The sequence below is a fragment of the Asterias rubens genome, chromosome 11, assembly GCF_902459465.1.
Source record: "Asterias rubens chromosome 11, eAstRub1.3, whole genome shotgun sequence".
Lineage (NCBI taxonomy): Eukaryota > Metazoa > Echinodermata > Asteroidea > Forcipulatida > Asteriidae > Asterias > Asterias rubens.
The window spans coordinates 14,033,523-14,058,995 of record NC_047072.1 but is presented as its reverse complement, the minus strand read 5'-3'; the positions used below and the strand labels follow the sequence as shown (position 1 = coordinate 14,058,995).

At 38.0% G+C, this 25,473-nt stretch overlaps 1 protein-coding gene across 3 annotated transcripts; it reads right to left on the bottom strand.

Moving 5' to 3' along the window:
- Positions 1–6,287: 6,287 nt before the first annotated feature.
- LOC117296998 (popeye domain-containing protein 3-like) lies at positions 6,288–25,207 on the bottom strand. Of its 3 annotated transcripts, none has more exons than XM_033780106.1 (5): positions 23,153–25,207; positions 16,506–17,133; positions 13,160–13,271; positions 7,845–8,241; positions 6,288–6,711 (listed from the first exon to the last, which is right to left on the bottom strand). In XM_033780106.1, exons 2-5 carry the CDS (start codon positions 17,054–17,056, stop codon positions 6,695–6,697), a joined length of 1,077 nt encoding a protein of 358 aa, XP_033635997.1. In that variant the 5' UTR covers positions 17,057–17,133; positions 23,153–25,207; the 3' UTR covers positions 6,288–6,694. The 3 variants fall into 3 exon arrangements, with proteins under 3 accessions (XP_033635997.1, XP_033635998.1, XP_033635999.1); XM_033780107.1 differs by having other exon boundaries at positions 23,519–25,207; XM_033780108.1 differs by lacking the exon at positions 23,153–25,207 and adding an exon at positions 17,319–17,395.
- Positions 25,208–25,473: the final 266 nt, after the last annotated feature.

The window sequence follows — 25,473 nt, the reverse complement described above, 5'->3', positions numbered from 1 at the left end:
TCTCCGGCTTAACCTATATCTATGATAATTTGTTATGTCTTCTTCCTCCATGACCCGTTTTTTAATGAAGTTACACGTTCCTTGCATCACCATATATTGCTTCTCCTGACCTCGGAATGTTAACATCCTTATGAGAGTTCGTGAGAGATTCAAGGCATGCCAGTCCGTCCACCAGCTGCACGTCAGCCACGCTCCCAAATGCCTATCACCGCAACACTTCTCCAATCCCAACGAGACACACAATAATATGTCTGCCTGATCTATTAAAAAGCAGCCGTAAATTGAATCTTCTTTCATTTTGTTTGGAACATCAAGGTGGCTTGAGACATTGTAACACTCCGAAATCACCGTGGAGGACAGAACCCATGGGACAACGTGATGTTGTTTGTCACATATTTAAACCCCATCTGCTTCGAGGTTGAACAATTTGAATGAATTTATAGACGCACAAAGTGGAGTAGTTTCCTTTGGTTGTGTCTGCTTATAGACGGAATGTGTTTTACGGACTGTGGGGATAATTTACCGGTTCTATTTTAAACTCAGAGATATTTGATACAGACTCAAATCAACGTTATATCTGTCCCATAGGTTAACTTGCATTTGTCAAACCACAAGAGTACTCTCTGATTCTAGTTTATAAAAACATTGCTGAGAAATAGATGAAAAAAGTATTATTATAACACTGACCCTTAAGTAATACTTTTTTCATTCAATTTGAAGTTCGAGATTTTGTATTTGGGTCATTCTCTGTCAGACCAACACACTTTACCAAAAATGAGGTATTTTACCCTAAAACTGTTAGATTTTCAGTAGTTTCTGCCCTGACCACACGGTAAGTCGGATCGGGCTAAACATTGATGTGGATTCATTCCTCATTCATTCCTCATAGGACCTACAAGCACAGCAATTGTTATCAAAAACGGAAGACATGAGGTAAAAAAGTGCGTTGGTCTGACATGGAATGACCCATTTATGGCATACGATTTCGCATGAAATAATTGAGAATATTTTAGAAGAAGTCGGATCGGGCTAAACATTGATGTGGATTCATTCCTCATAGGACCTACAAGCACAGCAATTGTTATCAAAATCGGAAGACATGAGGTAAAAAAGTGCGTTGGTCTGACATGGAATGACCCATTTATGGCATACGATTTCGCATGAAATAATTGAGAATATTTTAGAAGAAGTCGGATCGGGCTAAACATTGATGTGGATTCATTCCTCATAGGACCTACAAGCACAGCAATTGTTATCAAAATCAGAAGACATGAGGTAAAAAGTGCGTTGGTCTGACATGGAATGACCCATTTATGGCATACGATTTCGCATGAAATAATTGAGAATATTTTAGAAGAAGTCGGATCGGGCTAAACATTGATGTGGATTCATTCCTCATAGGACCTACAAGCACAGCAATTGTTATCAAAATCGGAAGACATGAGGTAAAAAAGTGCGTTGGTCTGACATGGAATGACCCATTTATGGCATACGATTTCGCATGAAATAATTGAGAATATTTTAGAAGAAGTCGGATCGGGCTAAACATTGATGTGGATTCATTCCTCATAGGACCTACAAGCACAGCAATTGTTATCAAAATCAGAAGACATGAGGTAAAAAAGTGCGTTGGTCTGACATGGGATGACCCATTTATGGCATACGATTTCGCATGAAATAATTGAGAATATTTTGTTACGATTAATTATTCGTGCAGTAGTTGTGAAGTAGATGTTAGAGGTATATGTACACGAGACCCCTTAGATGACACCCCGTCGATAAGCCACTTAATGACTTTTAAGTGACATTTGGCATTTGAGCAACATGCATTACGACGTCCATCACATGCTGTGTGATACCACGCATAACGTGTGGTATATCTTTCCCTGGATGGACATTACTAGTAATCATGTTGACTTACACATGATGCTGAAAAATCACATCCAAACAGTTTAAAGGGACAGGCAAAAATGTCATTGACATTTCGGTTTGTTTCCAGTAAAACTAAACGCGGAATTTCCGTTCTGCCGAATTTTGGTCCCTCTGCTGAATTTTGGTCCCTCGGCTGAATTTTGGCCCCAATGCCGAATTTTGTACACTATTCCGAATTCGGACCACCCTGCCGAGTTTTGGTCACCATGTTGAATTTTTGTCACCATGCCCATTGTTGCACACTCTGTTAAATATTTGCCGCGCTGCCGAATTTCAGGCCACTATGCCAAATGTTGGACACCATACCGAATTGTGACCCCTTTTCCGAATGTTGGCAACTAAGCCAAATTGTGTCGAATTTTCAGCCATTATGCCGGTTATCAAATGCATTTTTAAACAAGCCGAAAACCCATTACCTACATATACTTTTTTCAATAAGTAAAGACATAGGCCTACTGGACTGAAATGCCTTATTTTTGTTATTCAAAGTCCTTGACACCAATTTAAAAATAAACTGTTGAATGCTATAAGAGCCCCAGATCGACCATTCATTAACACTGCACGTCTTTCTTCTGTCTTTCAAAGACATCTAAAAACATTTTAAGGCATTAGTTTTCCAAACTCGTGGCGCAGATGGTTGGGAATATTTTAGTATAACCCTATCCTTCATCCCTACATGTAATATAATAATCCATCGTGCTGTGGCCTCCATTGGAGACATCAGTTCAAAATCTCGTCCACTGTCTGTGCACAATGGAGCAGATTGAACAAGTCACGAGACACAAAATAGGAACGGGAAGAGAAACTCTATAAATTATAGGGACCTTTTATAATACTTAGCCAAGATTTGTAAATAAATGAATCTGAATCTCGAGCAGGGTTGTTGATTTGTTCGGGTGAATGAATTTATACTTGGTTGGACGTTTTAACCTTTGTCTCCTTCTAGTTTCGTGTACAGTGTTCAACCTACAGGTTTCTTTATAACTGCTCAGTGCTTTTGCAAAATGTTCATGTACCTCTTTGTTTGGTGGATGAGTATTTGGGTATTTCGTTATATCCCTCGTAGAAATACGTTAATTTGTGTTGAATTAGCCTTTTTGAGGTATGATGACCATTATAGGAGTTCACTGTGAGGGGTATACAGACAAATATACCAAAACAAAATAGTGTTCAAGTAGTGTGTCCAACATATCTCAAAGAGGCTTATAGCATTATAAGCGACTCGCATGACATTACATCTTATCCAACGCTGTGCTAAAATCACATGTCTCCTTTTCAGTGGATATTAACAAAAATTACATACAAAACCCCATAATCCAAGCATTTACATCATTCAAACATAGCGTGATGTTGTACCGTGCTGTCAATTTTAAAATGAGAAACATATGGATTGAGATTAAATAAAGCCATCAGCGACGTCTGGTGAAAAAGGAAACGCACTGGAGTATTTTTGGATTTATGATATAAGTGAACGAGGTCTTTCACCAGGTATGAAAGTGAAAACTCATTTCCAAGATGCACACGACTGAAAGTACTTATCTCCCATTAGCTGATTAGAATGGGGAAGTTCGTTGGCCTTCAAATGTCACGACCATAAGGTTTGCAGTAAATAAAAGTGATGAGGCAATTGTTGGAGTGTCATCGGCAGATGACATCTGGATTTTGTTTACACGGATACTTGTGACGATACTGAGGCTTGGGTGAAAATGTCCTGGTGCTTTCTTATTTCGAGAGGATAATGTACATACAAACTCAGGGAATCAGACAAAGGTATTTCTGATGTGACAATCAAAACCACCATAGCTCAAAGAGGATGGGAGCTGAAGGTTTGGAAACAAAGGCTTTATATACAAGTTTTCTATCGAACGCTGCAAAAATAGAAAGACAAGATTGCCCGATTTTAAAGCTGATCTAAATGTTATTTTCCAGTACCCTAACATAAGTCAGAAAGTGATCAAGGGGGGCAGGATGAAAGGTGTAATAAGTCGCCTCTTTGGTGTTTGTCTGCTTAGACGTAACCAGGTGTTTTCCCCTGTTCAATCAATCAGATGGCTCTATCTCAGACCGCTCGTGGGATCCACCCCGAATGACGGAAGTATCAAGTGTTTGTTGTTTCATGTGTGCGTCCGAGGTGCGCAAATCTTCTATATTCGCAGGATTTTTCTCTGCGAAGTGTTCAGTTCAGTTGGCCTAAATAAAACAAGTCTCCCCCGTCAGCGAGACTATGGTATGAATCTAACACATTGGAGGCACTGGGCAAATCCTTCGAGTGTTGGAAATGAAGCGCTAGATTTTGTTTTTGACATCTGCTGATGTGAGTTAAAATGTCAAAGATGCATTTTTTTTTCCGAAGACGGCAAGCACATTATCATCTTCAATCAAATGTCAGCATTTGTGTTTTTTGACATTTTTACATGCTAAAATAATTTTCGTCTCATGATCACTGAGACGAAAATTATTTTCATGACATTGTTTTACTCATTTCGCAAAAACTACAGCACCTCAGCATGTAATATTTTCAGGGAAGCTTTCTACCATCATTTTCTTCAAACTTAAGTTTGATGTAAATCTGTGGACATTGTGTTTTTTGTCCAACAAAAAGTACCCAGTCACTTTAAAATGAAGGCTCCTCTTTTTTTTAAACGTTCATTGTCGTTTTTTGTTTTTACAAAAAACGAATTAATAAAGTTAAGCAAAAGGTTAATGTGAATTTTGAAAATTCTTTTTTGTATCATAGTTGCATTCAGCATCTTTATCGGAGATATTTTGCGGTCTTCACATCTGAATGTAAAAAAAAACTCTTGAAATTAATATTTACATTAAAAGGTTTTCTTTAATATATTTGATTACCGAACAAGAAACAGATAAACTACACAGTTATTGCTCATTATCAAAATATTTAATGAAAAATCTGTATTTGAAGCACAAAATAGTTCAATATTACGAAAAAGTCCCCGGTAACAGTCTTCAATAAAAACCACTATATGGAATAATCAGATTATGGCAAATAACAACAAATAAAAACGCCTTGAAATTTGAACAGAGCCAAATAGATTGAACTCTGAGAGTAAGCTAGAAACATCGGTAGGGGTTAACGACCCTATTGGCTTTATTGAAGCAATTATGAAAGCAACTGATTGGTTATTATATAATATTCAAACCATCTTTTAGCATGCAACTTGTTTTGAATAAATTTAAAAGAGGATTAAAGGAACACGTTGCCTTGGATCGGTCGAGTTGATAACCGTTTGTTATAAAATGCATATGATAAGAAAGATATTTTAAAAGTAGAATATAATGATATACAAGTATCACTCGAAATGCATGGTTTTCCGTTTACCTCGTTGACAAACACGGCCGGCCATCTACGTGAGCCATAAATGGCCGACCGTGTTAGTTTGCAAAGTAAAAGGAAAACCACGCAATTTCGAGGCAAACTTGTGAGGATCATTGTATTCTACTTTTAAAACAACTTTCTAACCATATGTATTTTACAACAAACGGTTACAAACGCTTTTCAAAGACCAACTCGACCGATCCAAGGCAACGTGTTCCTGTAGTCTTCCAATATATAACGTGGCAATAATTATTGTGAAGATTTTTACAAACGTGTTTATTATTATAAGAAATTAATAATTACACAACAGTTGTATAGCAAACACGCATATAGCATAATACTGATGTCATCTAATGTACAGTAGAACATAGATGTATTAACTTAAATTCAAATGGTGAATACATTTTGATTAATATATAATTAGAAGGAAATTAAGCAAATAGTAAATCATTTCAAATGAGTCATGGTGAATAAACAAATTGTCATTGTCGTATAGCCAATTTACATTGTAATGGTGAAATCATGCAGAACCCGTGAGGCTGGATGGGGGTCTGATTTGCTCTGCATTACGGGCAACAATGGCTATCACTGCTATTGCATACTAGGAACGCGACCAAAATAATCAGGGTATAACTTATTTCACTGAAGATTCAATTCGTTTCATATGCAAATTAGAGTGAAACTAGCTTCAAATTCCTCAGTAAGCATAGTGAGACAATCCAAATACAGATTATGTAATGGAATCAGTGAATTATTTGAACATACCCAATGAAACATGGTTATGTACATAGAAACGAATAATAAGACAATAACAAAGTGCAATATTCATAGACATTGGTGTCGACCGAATGGGAAGCATGGAACTTGTTCTAATAGTAATAATAATATTTATTCGGGCAATCACATTTACAAGAAAACAAAGTAAAACAACAGTGGGGTGCCCAGGAGAGCATAAAAGTTAAAAAAAAAAATAACTGTCGCCAAAAGGCGTATGTCTCCTAAAACCCTAAAAATACATTAAGGCAAGAGGGGCTTATAAAAAAGCACAGAAGATAATACAAATCACTAAACAATTTAAAAAGGCAAACAAGCATAGACATACACAGAAAAACACACCTAAAATGATATACGTTAAAAAGGCAAGAAATTACTACAACGCTGCTTTCAGAGACAAAATCATCTGAAAGCTTCAGGAAAGCTTATTACGTGGTCGTTATATAAGCATTTTATGTTAGCTTTTTTGACTCAGTCGACTCGTTGTTGGTTTATTTCTTTTTCTTATGCAATTTTCCCGGGCACCACAAGGGGACGATATAATGGTTGACCACTGTTTTCTGATCTGTTCAATGTGGGTAGACATAACACGCCAATAGGTCCCACACTGCTACAGCCAGACGGCCAGTGCTAACTTGGGTTCACCATGTACTATCGCCTTGAGTATCCTAGGCAAGGAGACAAAATGAAGTAAACTTATCATAATTACTGTAATAGTGTTAGATGTACAACAATATTACATATCCAATATATATTGACAATAATTCTAAATCAAGATACCATTGTGTCTTTTATGATCATAATATTTCTCAGTCGCGCAGTAACGGATGCGATATTGTACGTAATCTTGTAGAATTACTCGAATCGTGTGCTTATTTGTTTCTTGTGCTACGCAATGACGTAAGCACCGAATACAATGTTCAAGTTATGTATCAAGGAACAAATAGTTGTTAATACTTGCACCTGAAATGTTTAGATTTCAGCAACTGGGGACTGATATTGAGAAATGCTAACTGGACATTCATTACAAATATTCGTCATTCTCTTGGAAAGTGAAGTCAAAAGTAAAACATACCCGTTTCATCTGATTTCTGAAACGAACAAGAAAAGCCATGAATTATGTTGATAGATGGCGCTGATTTATAAGGATTTGGTTCGAGAAATATCACGAGACTTCGCAATGCAAGTTAAAAGTATGATGAGTGTCCTCTTTGTGTTTGCTTGATAAGAAGTCGGGTGCCAGACGTGTCCTGGGGCACGATTGAAACATTTATTGATGTCATTGATTTTGTTATTTTGGCTGATGTGGAAAGGGTATTCCTGACAGGATTTTTTTAACTAGGCTTAAATTGGTTGCCAATGTCATTGGTATACTATTGTTGACCATTGGAACATAATAACATCCTTTGCTCTTGTATTTACTCTTATTATAATAATGCCACACTGAGCTGCAAACCAAATCAAGCCAAGCCAAATAAGGTGATTTTTGTTTGTGTGCGTGTTACAAGTCTGTGTTTTAGATTTAAAGGTGACATAATGTGCTGTGGCTTATATTAGTCGAGTCACCGTAATACAAACACCGGTGGGATTGGTGATCTCTCGTTCAGTACATTGCCTTTAAGGAAAAATGCATGCCTTCCCTTTTCAAAGTTGTGTTGTCGTGTCGGTGTTGTTTTTTTGACTGGATAAGAATAAAAGTGTGTTTATTTATAGTTCTCATGAATGGGCAACTGTTTCGTCAGTTGCAATTCAAATTTGTATTCTCTAGTATGTTTGTTTCATCTATCAAACCACTTCTTACCGTTGTCATTCTCATAAACTGAGTCACTGGTGTCCGTCCTTTGGCGAGGCCGAGCGTACTCCTGATAGTAAGGCACCTGGAGCGCACTGTCCTGATTTTCACTGATTCCAAGGACTGGTATCCCGACTCCACACGCACCCATCCCACCGGCTGCCAAGTGACCTCTGAGGTCATGGTTGGGCGAGGCTTCCTTAGCAACGCTTGGTAACCGGATGTCAGCCCGTGAACCTCGGTCGTTGAGATTCCTCTCCGTCAGGAGGTAGAGTTTTTTGGTAATATCGGTCCCGATGATGTTACTGAAGACTTGTTTTAGGTAGGGCTGGGTTTCTAGAAACTGTTTCAGGTTATCACGTTGCCAGCACATGTAACGGCAGTAGGTAGTGGCAGTCAGTGTAACCTAAAGGAACAATAAAAAGAAACTTGTTCAAGACTCTATGGTGTTTTTGCAGGGAATGTCTAATGCAAGGCTGATGATCAAATACTGAATCATTTTTCTGAAGTTTTGTAAAAAGTAAAAATAAACAAAGAATTAAATTTCCATTTATCAATGATTGTTTTGTGTTTACTCCATCAATTAACTTCTTAATATATGTTAAATTTAGGTGGGTTAGAATCCCACCCGAGTAATGCTGAGTACACAGTGCTAACACACATCGGTGTATATGGGTAAAACCAACAATAATAATCACCAGTCTCCTGACGATGACTAGAGCAAGCTAGTCGAAACGTTGAGACCAATTTCAGAACTGACTCCGCGGCAGTACAGTTAATTACGATCCTATAAGCTAAAGTAGTAGTCCAGTCTAATTTCTATACCATCCGCCCTGGTAATAGTTAAAAGCAGGACAGTTCTTTTCAGAACTGAGAAGTCTCCCGAACCTCCGATTATCTACTCCACGGCAGTAGAATAAAGCAAGACAGTTCCCTAAGAACAACTCTACCTGGCAAGTAGATACACACATGGTGTTACCGCAAACCAAATATACATTGATACCTCACCATACAATGCCTCAAATCCTATAATCAACTTTCTCTTAACCTTTTTTGATAGATATATTGGAATATTGTTCAGACACCGAAAAACAATCTAAACCAGCACAAAGAAGTTGCTGAACCAAATAATTGAATCTTGACCCCAAAATAGATTACAAATATTACATAAACTCAAAAGAGATGTTTTTCCAGCAACCTTTACCGCCCTCGTTTTGAATGTGTTGCTCCCCCCCCCCCCCCCCCCCCCCGATAGCATCATCAGATGAATCCCACCAATGCGTTATATTATTGACGCAGTTGAACCGCTGGCGAGGTTATTGTGTTGACCGCAGACCCTCATGTCAACATCTGTTATTGTGATCATCAGATATTAATTAGTGAGCAGAACAACCTTCACTTTTGGAGTAAATGATTAACAACGTGTGGCTACATCATTGAAAATCTGGAGAATTCCTGTGTGTGGGTGTGAGATGAAGGTTATCAGCCCAGACGTGTATCTCTAAATTCTATACTTTGTCTGTTTCAGAATACAGCATCTTGTCCTCTCAGAACAGATTAGTGTCGCCTTAATTTGAGAATAAATATTTTAAGCATTGTGTAGTGCCTTATTAGGCCCTATATACGCCTTTTTTAAACTGTCAAGTTGACCATATAGTTTTAGTATGGACACTCACATGGTTTAGTGAAGTGTTTTCGTGTTATCCCCACCCCCACCTCTTTTGATCTGTTGTTGTCTTCATTAGCCACTATTCCCGGTGGCAAGGTGAAAGAGCCCAGTGATGGCCAACCTATACATGACATTTATATTTGGTTCAATTAATCTACCTGTGTTTATGACAGGTTTCAGAAGTTTCAATTACAAATTCAAGGCCAGAGTGGGAGAGAAATAACTTAAAAAGTCCAAACAAATTGGAAACCGAATCTTAAGGTTGGTTATACTACCTCCATGGTTCATCCATCACTAAAACAGCTCCAAAACAAAACGTCCTCAAGGACTGTCTGCATGTCGGACGGACTCGGATATCTCGTTAAAACAAACACGAATTGGGGAAGAAACCACAGGAAAACATCCCGTATCTCGTTTCCCTTCGAGCCACTCGAAAGGAGGATTGTTGTTTCTCCGACTCAAGGATCCTTTCAAACTTCCTTCGTGAGGCAACCGTCTTAAAGAGATGGTACAAATTTATATCTGGCTGGACAATATTCCACTCAACCATTGTCCAAAAACGGTACCTACCCCATGCAGAAATCTTAAGGGACATTGAGGAAAGACCAATCCTTAAGTATGAATAACATTGTATTCCTGCATTTTACTTAGATCTCAAGAGATTTCACAACATTGGTTTCCGACTATTCTTATCTTCAAGAAAGACTGGGCCTACACCTTTATACTTACGGCTCTCTCAAACGCAATGGGTATTTCAATTATAAACGTGATCTGCACGTGGTGATTTTGAATAACAGGTTCTTCTGGCCCGTCCGAGTTGGTCTTTCGTTTATTCTTTCACTATGTCTTTAAGCCACGGAAAGCACTGAGATCGATGCTTTTATCTATGGAAACCGTTGGTTATATTTAATAGGGACGGAATAACATGGCATAACCACGAGAAAGGTTCATAACAACGAAAAGTACACCACTAGAGACAGCAATAACCTACTGAAATATTCCGCCCAAGATTCATATCAAAAGTCAAAACAACCCGCAGCAGTTCGCAACAAGGGAAATTGAAAAGCACCCTATGAATAACTTAAATGTGGATGATTGTATTTACAGAGACCTGCCGCTTCTACATTCAGTCTAGACACACAAGTTCATCAAACAAGCCACAGATTTTCCAGGGCACCTTTGCTGACCTTTTTAATGAACAAGAAGTCAAACTGATGCCCTCTGGATTTTTGTAGACGGTCCAGAAATTCTTAAATCCCCAAGTGATCGAGGTATTCCATTTAGTCACTCTATTGACACATAAGAATAACATCCTAAAGATATTGTGAAATCTCTGAAAATCTGAACTCGTCATGCAGTCACTAAAAACCTGGGAATGCCAAGCGTGTTTGGTATTCCAGATTGGAAAGAAATATAAAAAAAACACAACCTCGATCCCATTCAATATCATTCCACTCTGCACCCCTGACTAATTCACTCAAATAAAATAATCGTCGCAAACTTCATTTGTGCTGGAGATTAATCACTCATACATCGTTCTCGGACTGTTCCAAAGCCAAGATTGACTTGGAAATAGTCTGGCCCCTTTGTGCATGGTACAAAGCCGTGATGGTAATTAGGGAACTAATCAAAGATGGCTGCCGCAAATTAATGACGTTGAACTCAAGACTTGTATGGGAGTTTGTCTAACAGTTTTTAAAATCACTTTTACACAAGTTTCCCGGGCGGGGAAACTGCGACACCAGATAGTGTATATAACGGGCACAGTGTGACAACAGAAAACTTTGCCTACGTACAAGTCCATTTGTTTAAGCAAAAAACTTAACAGGATAACGACTACAAAGGGGTTTTGGTTGATATTTCTGCTGAGATGAATTGTGTATGTATAGCATGCTTGCTTTATCATGGCATGCAATGTTGTTTTTGTAAACTCATTGGGGCTGCTTACAATAGATATGGGGTTTCCTTTTTTGGTATCATGATTACGATGTGCATAGCTGCATCATGGAAGCAGCTGGTCATACGGCGACCCGATGCACCAAACATTACACTCTTGTTGATAGATCTACCGCCTCTTAATTGCAGTAATGATGTCCGTAACGGCTGGGCTCCAGTGCCTGGGTTTTGAGTGATTACATTCGTGGCTTCATTACAAAGTTGCACATCATAACAAACCCTTACCACGCAATAATTATAAACATTTGCCTTATGGGGCCGCCATCTTGGATTTTCAAAATGAGCCGCTTTTGTAAAACTGCTTGTGTATGTTTCCCTTTTTAAACTTAAGCACATGATCCTTTATCTACTTACTTTGTAAAAGCATACGATAATGAAGGAAATTATTAGTGATTGATACAAAGTTTCCTTCATGATACACTCAGCCAAAGTTCCGATCATTCCCGCTATGGAAAAGATAGATCTTAAAGGCACTGGACACTATTTGTAATTACTCAAAATAATTGTAAGCATACAAAACTTACTTGGTAACGAACAATGAAGAGCTGTTGAAAGTATAAAACATTGTGAGAAACGGCTCCCTCTGAGGTAACATAGTTTTTGAGAACGAGTTAATTTCTCACCTAATAAGCATCTGAAAACAATCAAATTTTGTGGAACAATTGTGGGATTTTTTCTCCGTTCATTATCCTCTTGCAACTTCGATGACCAAATGAGTCAAAATTTTCACAGATTTTGTATTTGATGCATATGTTGGGATACACGAAGTGAGAATACTGGTCTGTGACAATACCAAAGGTGTCCAGTGCCTTTAAATGTGTCTTCATTTCTACGACTTATTTCAGAGATATTCCCGTTGCTCCTTTTTAAGAAACTCTTGGCATTTAGCTTTGATGATGTCTTTCTAGTTATTTACAATAGATCAATGGTTCACTTGATTTTATGGAACAGAAGAAGGAACACTTTAAATGTAACTTGATGTCCTCGAATTATTATAATTCAGTCATTTACTTCGCTTCAAAGTGAAGTCTATTCACATGGTACTCTTGAAATCAATTGTACAAAATATCTGAATTCATTGATGGGTATACGTCATTCAAATGATTTGATCTTAGAATGAATCGTTGAATGGCATATATTTTTTCCTTGACATAATTAAATTTAAAAGGAATAATTTAAAAAGAACGATTCAGAGGCATGTCCCAGATCATAGTCAAGGCCTAAAGTAGTCAACTGTTTTCAATTCGATTGACAATAAAAAAAAAAACTTTAATTTTGATAATAAAATATTTCCAGGTCAACAATAACGCAGGATTGCATGTTTCAGCGCCCAATTGTCTCATAAGAAGTAAATCAACCAACATTCTTATAGTTGAACATCGAATGTTCTTTGTGATGAGTCTAGGCTGGATGAGTATTCGCCCGTCGAGACTTTAATGGGGCTATATCCATCTTCCACAAACCTGCTATACCTAATTTAAAAGAGCATCAGCTTTACTCAAAGTTTAATTGTCCATTCATTTGAAATTTTCAATCAATCATCTCTTACTAAATTTGTTATTTTTTGTGCTCGCAGGTTTTAGTGTTAAAGGTTGCAAGAAATATCAAATATTTTTTCCACAGATCTGTCAAGATTAAGACCTTAAATCGCTTGAATGTGGTTTGCGTGATCTTTTGGTTGCAGTTGCACTAGTCTCACCTGAAAATTGTCGCTCGTCTCATTCTGGCTGAATGATTCCCACTCTGGCGAGTCTAAAAACTGTTTTTCTTGGATGTTGTGAAGAAAATCTCCATCGGAAAATACTTTAACCCTGTAAACAATAAAAAAGGAAGAAATTTTACATGAATATTGTTGTCTCTGCATGCAGAGGAACAATCTGCAAGGGATACCAGCGACCTCAGTCATTGGTCCGAAGTATTTTAAACACAAAATGCACCTGGAATATAAGTGTTTTGAGGTTTAAAAATAAACAGTTTGTATTATTTCATGGTTTCAAAGGCAGTGGACACTATTGGTAATTACTCAAAATAATTATTAGCATAAAACTTTTATTGGTGACGAGTAATGGGGAGAGGTTGATGGTATAAAACATTGTGAGAAACGGCTCCTTCTGAAGTGTCATAGTTTTCGAGAAAGAAGTAATTTCCCACGAATTTGATTTCGAGACCTCAGATTTAAAACTTGAGGTCTCGAAATCAACCATCTAAACGCACACAACTTCGTGTGACAAGGTTTTTTTTTCTTCCATTATTATCTCACAACTTCGATGACCGATTGAGCTCAAAATTTCACATGTTTGTTATTTTATGCATATGTTGAGATACACCAACTTTGAAGGCTAGTCTTTGACAATTACCAATAGTGTCCAATGTCTTTAAGAAGGTCTTCAATAAAAAAAATCGAATGAATCTCAATATATGCAGTTACTAGTTATCAAGGTAAATAGTACTTTTGGAAGGGGAAATTGAACGGTTAATATTCGTGGCTTAGTGTGGTTGCTTCCTAGATGTAACATTATCATGTCTTTTCTAACAATTTAATCAATAAACTAAATTTCAGGAGCGCACCTCATTTGGGTAACTCCTTTTCATGAGCAAAAAGTTCACACGACCTTTACTATCCATTTAAAAAAATCATCTGCACTTTTAATACACAATATTAATCCCGCAACTGTCTTGTAGACAGCAATGTTTGACCTTAACATGGCCTGCCGTTATTGCTCGCCTCTGTGGTCGAGAGCAGTTTTAGACCACACAATTCCTGGAAGTTTTTAAAGCAGGCATTTCAATAAAGAGGGTGGAATTTATTTTAAAAGGCGGGTCTCCTCGGTGACGGATCTCCCAGTTGGCTGCATCGGCCATTTTGTTTTCTGTAGCGTCACACGATGTAGTGTAATTACGCCGTAAGGGCTATCTCCAGTCTTCATTCAGTGATGCTACGGAAAAAGTGCATATCACGACTGCAAATAAAAGAAGATTTCACCTTACACAGTTTCCCAACTGATTTAATAACATATTACACTTTTTGACAAGTTCATGCAGGGAGTTTGTCCCTTGGGAGTCGCCTGGAATCCTGCCCAGGGAAATACAAAATTTAACTACTTAAAGCGGATGCTTGGGCACCAGTCTGTAAAATGAATTTCCAATGTGCTGATAGTTACACAAAATACATCAACTGTTGAAAACTAAAATTGATATTTAAATAATGTATTGTAAATAATTTAATTAATGAAATCAGTAATATTATTAACTTTTGTTTTTTACCCATACACCGATGTGCGTTATAGCACTGTATACTTAATTTTTGGTTTTCACCACACATCTGTGTATGGGTAAAAAACAAAAATTAATATTCTTTATCCCCGATGCAAATTTAACATCCATTAGAAATCAGTAATGTTGACATGACTGTTTTCATCTTCTGTAAATTGTCTCCTTGCGCGCCAGTAACGAGAAAACTGTCTATGCACCTACCCCTTTGTCCTTGCTCCAAATAAATAATACACTTTCCCAGGGCAAAAGAATGAGAGTTTCCAGTTTCAACTTGGTCTAACTTCTGCAATTGTGCTCGCTCAAACGCGTCTTTTATGTATCGAATCTTTCTTGTCTCATACGAAACTGTGCAAGATCTTTCTACATCATGGAAAATTGCCTGGCACAATTTAGTTATGTTTCTAAAGCTATACACAAAAAAATCCAATCACATTGAATCCGAAATAGTGCAGTAAAATAGGGGTGTTTGCACTTCCTTCTGGATCAGATAATTTATTTTTTAAAGACATCACTGTTGCTTTGAAGAAGTTTTTTCATGCGAATGGTCTAGATTTAAAAAAACGTAATCACAACCTGCAAATGTTTTTAGCAATTGTGCTTGTTATGAAAACAGCATGGAATTGTTAAAGGCGTGTGTAAGTTTTTCACTTGCAAACTAGTCTAAATCAGATTTACACGAACAGGGCAGACATTTCCCCCATTTTGTTTTCTCGATAGAATCAAAATGATACCACCTCTTTAAAGATGTTCTGTATTTACCAAAACTCCAGAGGGACTAAAAATGTGGACACTTTCCAAGTTTTTCAAATCTCTTTGGAAATTGAAAGGTATCCAGCCGCGATTATTTTAATTCCGGTGCCAGCCATCTTACTTTAATAGTGATACTGTAACACGAGCATGGAGCAGGAAATTAGAAAAAAGTAACCCAGGCACGAGATGAACTCCTTAAACAAAATCGCCCGGGAATTGGACTCCGGATTCGTGCTAACTGAATAGAGAAGATGAATTAAGCGAGAGACTAAAGTATTGACTCCATTCTTGTAACGTCTTCTCATCTGTAATCGTGTATGTATGACGGAAGAAACGCCACGAACTTTCCTTTAAATGCATGGTAACAAGGTTGTTATCAAATCAATGGGTATCTTGGTTGGGTACGAACCTCAAAGGCAATTGTTGACTTGTTTCAGAGTCTAAATTAAGCACGGAAACAAAGACAGGGGAAAACTCCTTAATATTCAGACACGTGCGATACAGTATATCGAGGGCTTCCCGACACCACAGTGAGACAAGAAACGACTATACCGGTATGGGTTTACAAAACTATTTTGTTACAAAATGAAAGAAGTATTCGCTATTATTTACTAATAACTATCTGATAAACAAAACTAAATGCAACTTTCATAACTTTCCAGTGAGAAGAGTAAAATATATATTCCTTATGTCGGAGAATGCATGAATACTGCCTTGTTGTATGTGGTTGTATTTGAGTAAAGTTTAATGGAGCTATATAACGGTATTTGTTTGATTGTGTTTGTCTTTTGAAGGACTGGTGGTGGTGTGTTCATTTCACTGTACCTAAGTAATGTTGCAAATGATTTAGACTAGAGGAACTTACCATGAGTGTGTTGGTAACTATTGCAATCATATAAAACATTTGGAAAAGAGTTGAGAATCACTATCGTATGACTGTTTAACGGTGGCCATTTTGTTTGCATTTGTTGTAACGTCGTTGTCGATGAAATGACTCTAGTATCTAGGTCTGATACACTTACTTTCCAAAGATGACAATTGAGAGTCTATTGCAAGGCGTCCTTCCCTGCTCAGCATAATGTTCACCGATCTTCAAGGAGCTAGTTTTACCAATGTCACATAAATCCCTATAGACGCTACGAGGCACCTGGAACGGCTTGAAGACGGCATTGTATAAGTCCCTCTCTTCTCTTGTAAACTGGACGGGTCGGATCTGGTACCCGAGATACCCAGCGTGGCAGATATTGAGAACACAGAAGACAAGATTCCAGGCGAAGACATCCATGGCGCAGATGTATAGTAAACCCCATAGGGACAAAGTGAGGAAACCAAAGCTCAGGAAAGCGTGCATGACAAACATGGCAGCGAAGCCAGTTGATGGAGCAAGGTAGCCTAAGACGAAGAGAAGACATGCCACTTGGAAGACGATGCTCTGGATGGGCTCCCATAGGCCGGTGCATCCTGGCCCGGGTAGGACCGCATCCACACCTGGCGATATCCCAGTCCATGGAAAAGTTGTTGGGGTGAAGATGTCACCGGGGGTCGGAGCGGTTGACCCGGACAGTAGCAACATGTTCAGGCTTCACTGTATGGCTTTCGTGATTTCGGTATCTCCTGGTGTTTTCCACTTTAAAGATAAATTCTTGTTATCTGTGAAAAGAAAATATATGTGAAGGAATCACTTACTTTAATTCAGTTTTGACATTTTTCTTTTTGAACTACGGCTGCTGAACGAAACTTTCTTACGAAGAATTCGTTTTCAATGCAGTTGGTGAAAAACGTAAATAGCCCATATTATAATAATTAATTTTCACAAGTTGCAATGCGTTTTCAACCTTGGCTAATATTGCAAGTAGGTTGATTTATTGGAATGATACATTTGGGTGTCGGTGGGCCGTGAGACGTCCCCTAGTCACAGCTGCCAAGCCTGATCACTCAAGTCAATTGAACAAAAAGATCACCAAAGACCATTAAAATCTTCCCATTACATCTCCACACTTACACGAGATGAGTGTCAAGACAAATTGAAAACTGACAGAAGAGGTATGTCTTCCACACGCTGCGCGGATTGGTTCTCGCACTCTACCAACTCAAAGCCAATTGGCAATTATCTCCTAGTAGCGTCCGGAGGGATATTCAATCTTGAGGTACTAATTTCTTGTGTCTTGTCTTCAAGCTCGATACACAGATGAGTTGTGATATCAATCATTCACGGTTTTCTAAATGTTCTTTATCTTTGGGTGGGGTGTTTGGGGGTGTTTGGGGTGTTTGGTGTTTGGGGTGTTTATCTTGGGGTGTTTAAGCGTTACACTGTGCCACAAAATGTATAGGGACTTGAAACACTATGTGGACTTACACACATCCACACAGTGTTTTTATAGCATAAATGAATGTATCAGTGTATGCAACACAGCTGTGTGTGGTGGGGGTGTGGAATGATATCCATAACAATAATTAAGGGTCACAGTTAACTCAGGTTGTGGTCAAAATTACAAAAATCTAAATTCACATGACAAGCTAATCGCAAAATGTCTCCAAAATCTCATGAGATGTTTTGGAATACGGTGTAACATTACACATCAGTGTTGGACCTTTCATTTATTCGTATAAATAGCTGCTTGTGATTTGTAAAGCCACAGGTGATGCCTTATTTCGCTAATAATACATAAATGAACCCCATGAGCCATTTAAAGGAACACGTTGCCTTGGATCGGTCGAGTTGGTCTTTGAAAAGTGCTTGAAACCGTTTGTTACAAAATGCATATGGTTAGAAAGATAACTTAAAAGTAAAATATAATGATCCACACAAACATGCCTCGGAATTTCACGGTTTTCCTTTTACGTCGCGAAGAAACACGGTCGGCCATTTATGGGAGTCACAAATTTGTCACATAAATGGCCGACCGTGTTAGTCGACGAGGTAAAAGGAAAACCAAGCAATTTCGAGGCATATTTGTGTAGATCATTGTATTCTACTTTTACAACATCTTTCTAACCATATGCATTTTATAACAAACGGTTACAAACGATTTTTATAAACCAACTCGTCCGATCCAAGGCAACGTGTTCCTTTAAGTACAGTACACCACGTTGACCATTTGGGGGTTGATATTATAGGCGTCTTGCCTTCTTTCCATCTACCATTATTTTTGTGTAATGTTAAATGTTAACCCTCGACCCTTGAAACCAATCATCTTCAGCACACAAACCTCAACTTTGTGTGGACTTTGGTATAGGCACTTGGGGTTTGATCCAACGGTATATACGTATTGGGTTTTATCAACAGCGATTAATTTCAGCCAGGTACTCTATAGCATATCTTAACAAATATGAACTGGCTGTCAAACCGATAATGGTTGGTTTGTTTTGTGAAATTGATGGCCTATAGAAGTGAAGAGCGTAGGTTTTCCCTCATAAAGTGGTTTGTTTGGTCATACAAAATGAGTAAGCCATCGTTTCGCCGGATACCAGAACCTGGTACTGCATAATGTTGTGCCATGATGTCGCCCTGGTTTTTATATAAAACTTGCAATCTTCCCCCATCCTCTTTTTGTTCTTATAGGAAAAGCAATGTCAGTGTATAGCTTAAAAATATGTTTGGGTAAAACTGTTAAAAAAAGAATTGCAATATCTTTTCAAATATTTGTATATCCTTGCTGCGTGTTTCGGTGTCGGGCACATTTAAACGGACACAGAAAACACAGTGGGATTGTATGGAAGGAGAGACGCTGAGTTGTTAAAATTGATGTATGCCTAAGACGTTGGTCCAGTTTCAAAGTGCTATTTTCACATAGGTAAATAATGTTCAATATATGGGCTTTACTGCTTCTCTTATAGCTTTATACCTTTAAACACTCCCAGTAGTTTAAAAAAAACAGTTATTTTCAGGCAGCAATGATAACCTTTAGCGCATTACCGAGTAACAGAATCTCTTCACCATAAATATTTAACCTACTTCCATAACACCGAGCTCTCAATCCAACCGGAATTCATTTTTATCTTAAAAGGCCGACATCTTGGAATCTAATATGTACCGGCAAGAAGGTGTTTGTTATGGAAGGAGCTTCGTTGCCATAGTTACTAAGAGATAACTCCATGGAACTGGACTCACTGCCCTATATCTACACTCAGTCGAAACATCGCTTGGTTGCGTAAATAAAATCCGTGTCCTCGGGAAAATGAATACAACTTTCCATGCAGAAACTCATCTTTACATTAAAACAAAATTGCTCGCAATTGTCAGTAAATGGTGTCTTTTCCGTGGTAGCCTTTTCTGAGCTAATATTTTAAAAATAATTTATGTAGCTCGTCATAGGTTCTTTACCAATGTTTGTGTCGATTTCACACATCAAGAACGAAAGATTCGACGTCATTAACATTTTTAATTTTAGGTATATTTTAAATTGTGACCGAGTGTTTTGTGCCAGCACCCTCTTTGGTTCCTAATACATGAAGTAATATGATATATTCTTACCCCTTTGGGATTGCTACTAAATTGACTTGTTAATGTAACTTGTCAAAAACATTGGGACATGTGATTCCCCATGACTATTAGGATGTACCCAATTTCATGGGTAATTACTTGGTCACACCGCTGTGAGGTGTGACACTGAATGACCTGCGTGAAAACGATGTGAGCACAGCCCAATATAGGAGCTGGTCAGAATGTTACTAGTGAAATTCATTAAATTCAACAAATAATATGTGACAAATTGTTCCTTCTTAAAAGTGACTTGTGTTGTATGAATAGCTGAACTTTTTCATAACTTTGTTTGTGCACTTTCCCTAACAAAAAATCACTGCAATACGGCGACTCCAAAAGGCCAAAACCTAATGTATTCGTAAGCAAAATGTCAACAGCTGTCATTATTAGCCGATTTGATACATTTTTCGCAAAGCAAAATATGCACTGATTATGTTTAATATGATTATCAGAGAAGTCCCCCAAGACACAGAAAAACACAGGTCTGTAAGTCCTGTAAGATTTTAGTATAATTCGGTTGTCATAGTAACGAGTGAACGTCAATAGTGCCATTTAGGGTTGTGTCCTCATTTATGCTTTCAGCATCTTCGGCCCAGACTATCATTACAGTTAAGGGTCTTCGACGTGGATGTATCAAATACAACAGAATTGTTTATTTTAACAATATCAGGCACTAAGGTGTGATAATAATACTACATTTTACTTTGTTCTTGAAACCAATCTTTAAGCATCCGATTATGAATTCAAGAAATAAATCAACACAAACAATCTGGTGAGGTAAATCCAGATATTATTTTACTCTTCAAAGGAAAAATTCTTATTAGCTTGACAGCATTTGAATGTATACCCATCTGATACCCACTGATCTCTATATTATACTGTCAGTATGACCATGCTCCCAGCTGTGGTATAATAGAGATCAGTGAGTGGTCCACGCTGGTATTTGATTCCGGTTTTGAAAATACATCTAACAGATACATATTATTGTTCATGCAATAATTTAAAAGAAGAAAAATCTTAGTAGTATTAGAGTAGCCTACATGTACTTAAAGACAATGGACACTATTGGTAATTGTCAAAGACCAGTCTTCCCACTCGGTGTATCGCAACATATGCATAAAATAACAAACCTGTGAAAATTTGAGCTCGATTGGTCGTCGGAGTTACGAGATATTATTGAAAGAAAAAAACACCCTTGTTTCTTCAGATGTTTGATTTCGAGACCTCAAATTCTAAACTTGAGGTCTCGAAATCAAATTCGTGGAAAATTACTTCTTTCTCGAAAACTACGTTACTTCAGATGGAGCCGTTTCTCACAATGTTTTATACTATCAACCTCTCCCCATTAGTCGTTACCAAGTGAGGTTTTATGCTGATAATTATTTTGAATAATTACCAATAGTGTCCACTGCCTTTAAAACAACACCACAATATACTTAATTAAGTGGACTTTGTGAACGGTTTATTTTTAACAACAATCAATTCATTCACAAGGAAGACACGGTTATCGTGTCGTTGTATTCGATTATAAATTCGATACCTTGTGTTCGAGTGATGCTGTTTCGGTTCCATAATTAAGAATGTTCGTCGAATCGTGTGCGCCTATTAAAGGTTATCCATCAATGAACAAACAGTACGTTTGTCTCGCCACTTTCCACCGATGTAATTACATTATGCCGTAATAAGGAGGGTAATTTTTTAAACACATGATTCGTCAACCTCTTTTTATTAGAATTTTAATTTAATTTTAGTCTTGGTCTTTGGATTTGATTGAGTTTGGTTTAATTTCCCACAGGTGGGCCTATAAATCACTAATCAAAATTAAAACGGTTACAGTTGAATTCCTTCTTAAAATCCACAATATGTGGGTGGAACCCCCCCCCCCCTTGAGTCATTGCTGTGTGCTCGTGGACTGTTAGGAAATTGTCACAGAATTTTAGTGGGAGTACTTTCTGTACAAGAGGAAAATAGTGTGTTTAAAGGAACACGTTGCCTTTGATCGGTCGAGTTGGTCTTTGAAAAGCGTTTGTAACCGTTTGTTATAAAATGCATAAGGTTAGAAAGATAATTTAAAAGTAGAATACAATGATCCACACAAATTTGCCTCGAAATTGCGTGGTTTTCCTTTTACTTTGCGAACTAACACGGTCAGCCATTTATGGGAGTCAAATTGTTGACTCCCATAAATGGCCGACCGTGTTGGTCGACGAGGAAGAAGGAAAACCACGCAATTTCGAGTGATACTTGTGTGGATCATTGTATTCTATTTTTAAAATATCTTTCTAAACATATCCATTTTATAACAAACGGTTACTAACGCTTTTCAAAGACCAATTCGACCGATCCAAGGCAACTTGTTCCTTAAAGTACGGGGGCATTGGGGCGGGGTATCCACTGTCCCATATCGGGCCCGTTATCAAATCAACCCCTTATTCAAGGTAAGTCTCACATCTATTGCCGTGTATGGATTTGACGTGACACAAACAAACTCATAACATTTTAACATTAATATTTACACTTCTAAATTCACAATTTTCATCAATTGTTTAATTTTTCAACTCCAATTTTCGAATGAAATTTCAAATAATATTGACAAAGTTTTTTTGTGGTTTTTTTAACTGCACGAGGAAAGACTCCTTCTATTTGACTTTGCTTTTATCGATACAAAAGTAATACGGGAATAAGGATGGCACGGTATGTTTAGTGAGTTGAAAACAATTGCAACAGACAGTTGGCCTGCACTATCCAGCCACACTCACATTCTCTCATTCTCTTGCTCTAGCTGGGATGTTAATATTACGTATTCAGCAAACCATGCAAGAAGGAAAGATAATACACGTGTAACATTGCGTGCCATCAAAGTGCATTGCAGATATATTTACGTGTGATCTTTGGCATGACTCAAAACATTCGTTAGAATAATTGTTTTCCAACCATTAAAAATGTTGGATGAATTAGCAATTCCTTATGAGAAAACATGTTGTTTGTTTGTTATGTCAGCAAAAGGCTCTCCACCCGTGAGTCGTGTCAGATTACAAGTTAATGCCTGTTGTGTAAATTATGCGATCATTGCTATCAGTCATTAATTAATTGTTTTTAGGAATTTTGTTCATAATTTTGATCATTTAAGATTGTACTTGACAAGTCCCCCAATGCACGCATCCCGTAGGGCTTGTTTTTACGTACCTGGTAAAAAGCACTGTCACTCAACGTCCAGCTTCCTGCTTTAGACTATGATGACAAACTCATCATTGAACTATGAACGTCTGATCTTAGTACAATCATGATTTCTCTCCTCGCCACCAAGTCGCTTTCCCGCCAAATCCGTTCGTTTCCCGCGCTCAGCATATACCCTCAGTCAATAAGAGAAATGAAACGTAAACCGTGACAAAGCATTGAACCTTCACCCCTAACTCTCCCCCACGCGATTGTTCACTAAAGATGCTTGCGTCCAAACATTCTATATGACTGCTCAGCGTTGTCACTGATGGGTTTCAGATGATAGTGATGGGTCTCACTGATACTAGTTAAGCAAATATTGTCGTTTCTTACCCCTTCCCGCTGTTCTACTGATATCGAAGCTGTAGAGATACAGCCAATGAAGGTTGCTTCAGCAAATTCACTCCAGAGTATGCAGTTGCTATGGGAAGTATTTGGATAATCTCGGATGTGGCTGACTGCTGTAGAGACGAACAGTCGTTTAACCAATTATATTGGTTTGCCTTCTCGGCCAAGCTCGGCCGGCATTCCATGTTACACCGACCCTTGCCACCGTAATGTCACGGCGACTTCAGAAAACAAATATCAACAATTGCAAGCCGCCTGAGGATTTAATAGTTTCTTGCAATTATTGTCCTGCTTAAAAACATAAGTAGAAAGATTGAAAACTATTGACGTCATTGCTTCTCAAACCATGAGAAAGCCTCAAACTGTCCCCGAACCTCACCGGAGGTGGCATGGAGGATGACCGCTGGGGAGTTGAACCTCAATTAGTCTATTAGAGGTTTAACTTTTGTGTGGCCACGCGAGGTACCCTTACACGAAGTGGACAGAGGGTGTGGGGGAACGACACACATGACCCCGGGGATGCAGCTTAGCGCACAGTTGATTCGGATCAATTTTGAAACCACTGCGAGCTCAACTTGACATTTTCGCTTCCGTTTCTTTGAAACTAAAAATGGCTGAGTGGCTAGTTGTATAGTTCCCTAGTCTGACAAATTATAAAAAGGCCCTCTGATAAAGTATACAATGCTCATTGTGCATTTCAAAATGCAACTTAGGTTGGGATTTCTATCCTGTATCCAGTATTTTTTCTAGAACCACAAAGGGTTTTAGTTTGTGACTAATCTTTTCAAAACCAACTGTAATTTTAATTCATATTATTAGACCGGTAAATATTAAGTAACAATAAGTTGTTTGAAATTGTAACGTAAAACTATCACTTTATAGTACCTATAATCTTTGTTAAAAACTACACGTCTTGTTGTCTAAATACATTGAAATCTTACACCGTGATTACTGATACTAGTATAGTCGAATACTATAGTCGGCCCAAAGTTTGTCAGAGAATCGAATCGAATATGTTGCCAGGGCTCACTCATCATGAACTTGACAAGCTACTTCTGTTTGCACTTTTTGTGCAGAGAGTAGGACTAAACTGAAGATTGACTCCCTACCAAGTTCCATGATAGCTCGACCTGTGATGCACTGCGCTCGGAGTTCATCGTTCTTCAACCGTGTGATCGTTCTCTTCGGTACGGTGCATCAAATCACCGCAAGGGACGTCGATCTGCCAAACGGATACCGCGCTGCCCTGGCACGGCAAGATGTCACAGGCTCACAGCCCAGCCTGCCGAATCAAACAGGATTAGCGAGGGATCTGCCACTCTGAAACTGTGAAATTGAGGAACGACTTGGGCAAGATATCATATTGGGGGCTTTTCAGATTTTACGAGGATTTTAGCGATGGGCCTTTGACTAAGCCAAGGATTTAGCAGTGTCGATTATTTCATTTTCCTGAAGACGTTTAAGTCTAAGACTGAAAAGTTAAAGGTGATCATGGAATGATGAAACTATTAATTGTTGTCATCGTTAGTTCAACATGTGACGTCAGAACAGAGTACTATTTTGTCTTTACAAAGGCTCTGATTAAATTAAATAAATATGACAAGCATTAACAGTGATTGTTGAGGTAATTGATTGCATTTTCCGTTACTTTTAAAGGCAGTGGACACTATTGGTAATTACTGAAAATAATGGGAAGAGGTTGATAGTATACAGTCACTGCTTTCTGCTACTAGAGCTTCTTCCATTTTTTATGGCCACAGATCTTTTCCTTACGCCGCACCGTTTCTTTGGAATAGTCTTCCTGTGCATATTCGCCAAGCTAATACTTTACAATGTTTTAAGTCCTTGTTCAAAACTCATTTGTTTAAAGCTTTTTTTTTTGTAATTTGCCTATTTGTATCTTGTATCTTTCTCTAATTGTTTATTTTATTGTTTCTTTA

Excerpts from the sequence above, each read along its gene's own strand:
- LOC117296998 (XM_033780106.1), bottom strand. The coding sequence starts at position 17,056 with ATGTTGCTACTGTCCGGGTCAACCGCTCCGACCCCCGGTGACATCTTC. Across the intron at positions 13,272-16,505 it reads TCAATTGTCATCTTTGGAAA|GGTTAAAGTATTTTCCGATG; the intron begins GTAAGTGTATCA and ends TATTGTTTACAG. Across the intron at positions 8,242-13,159 it reads AGACGAGCGACAATTTTCAG|GTTACACTGACTGCCACTAC; the intron begins GTGAGACTAGTG and ends TTGTTCCTTTAG.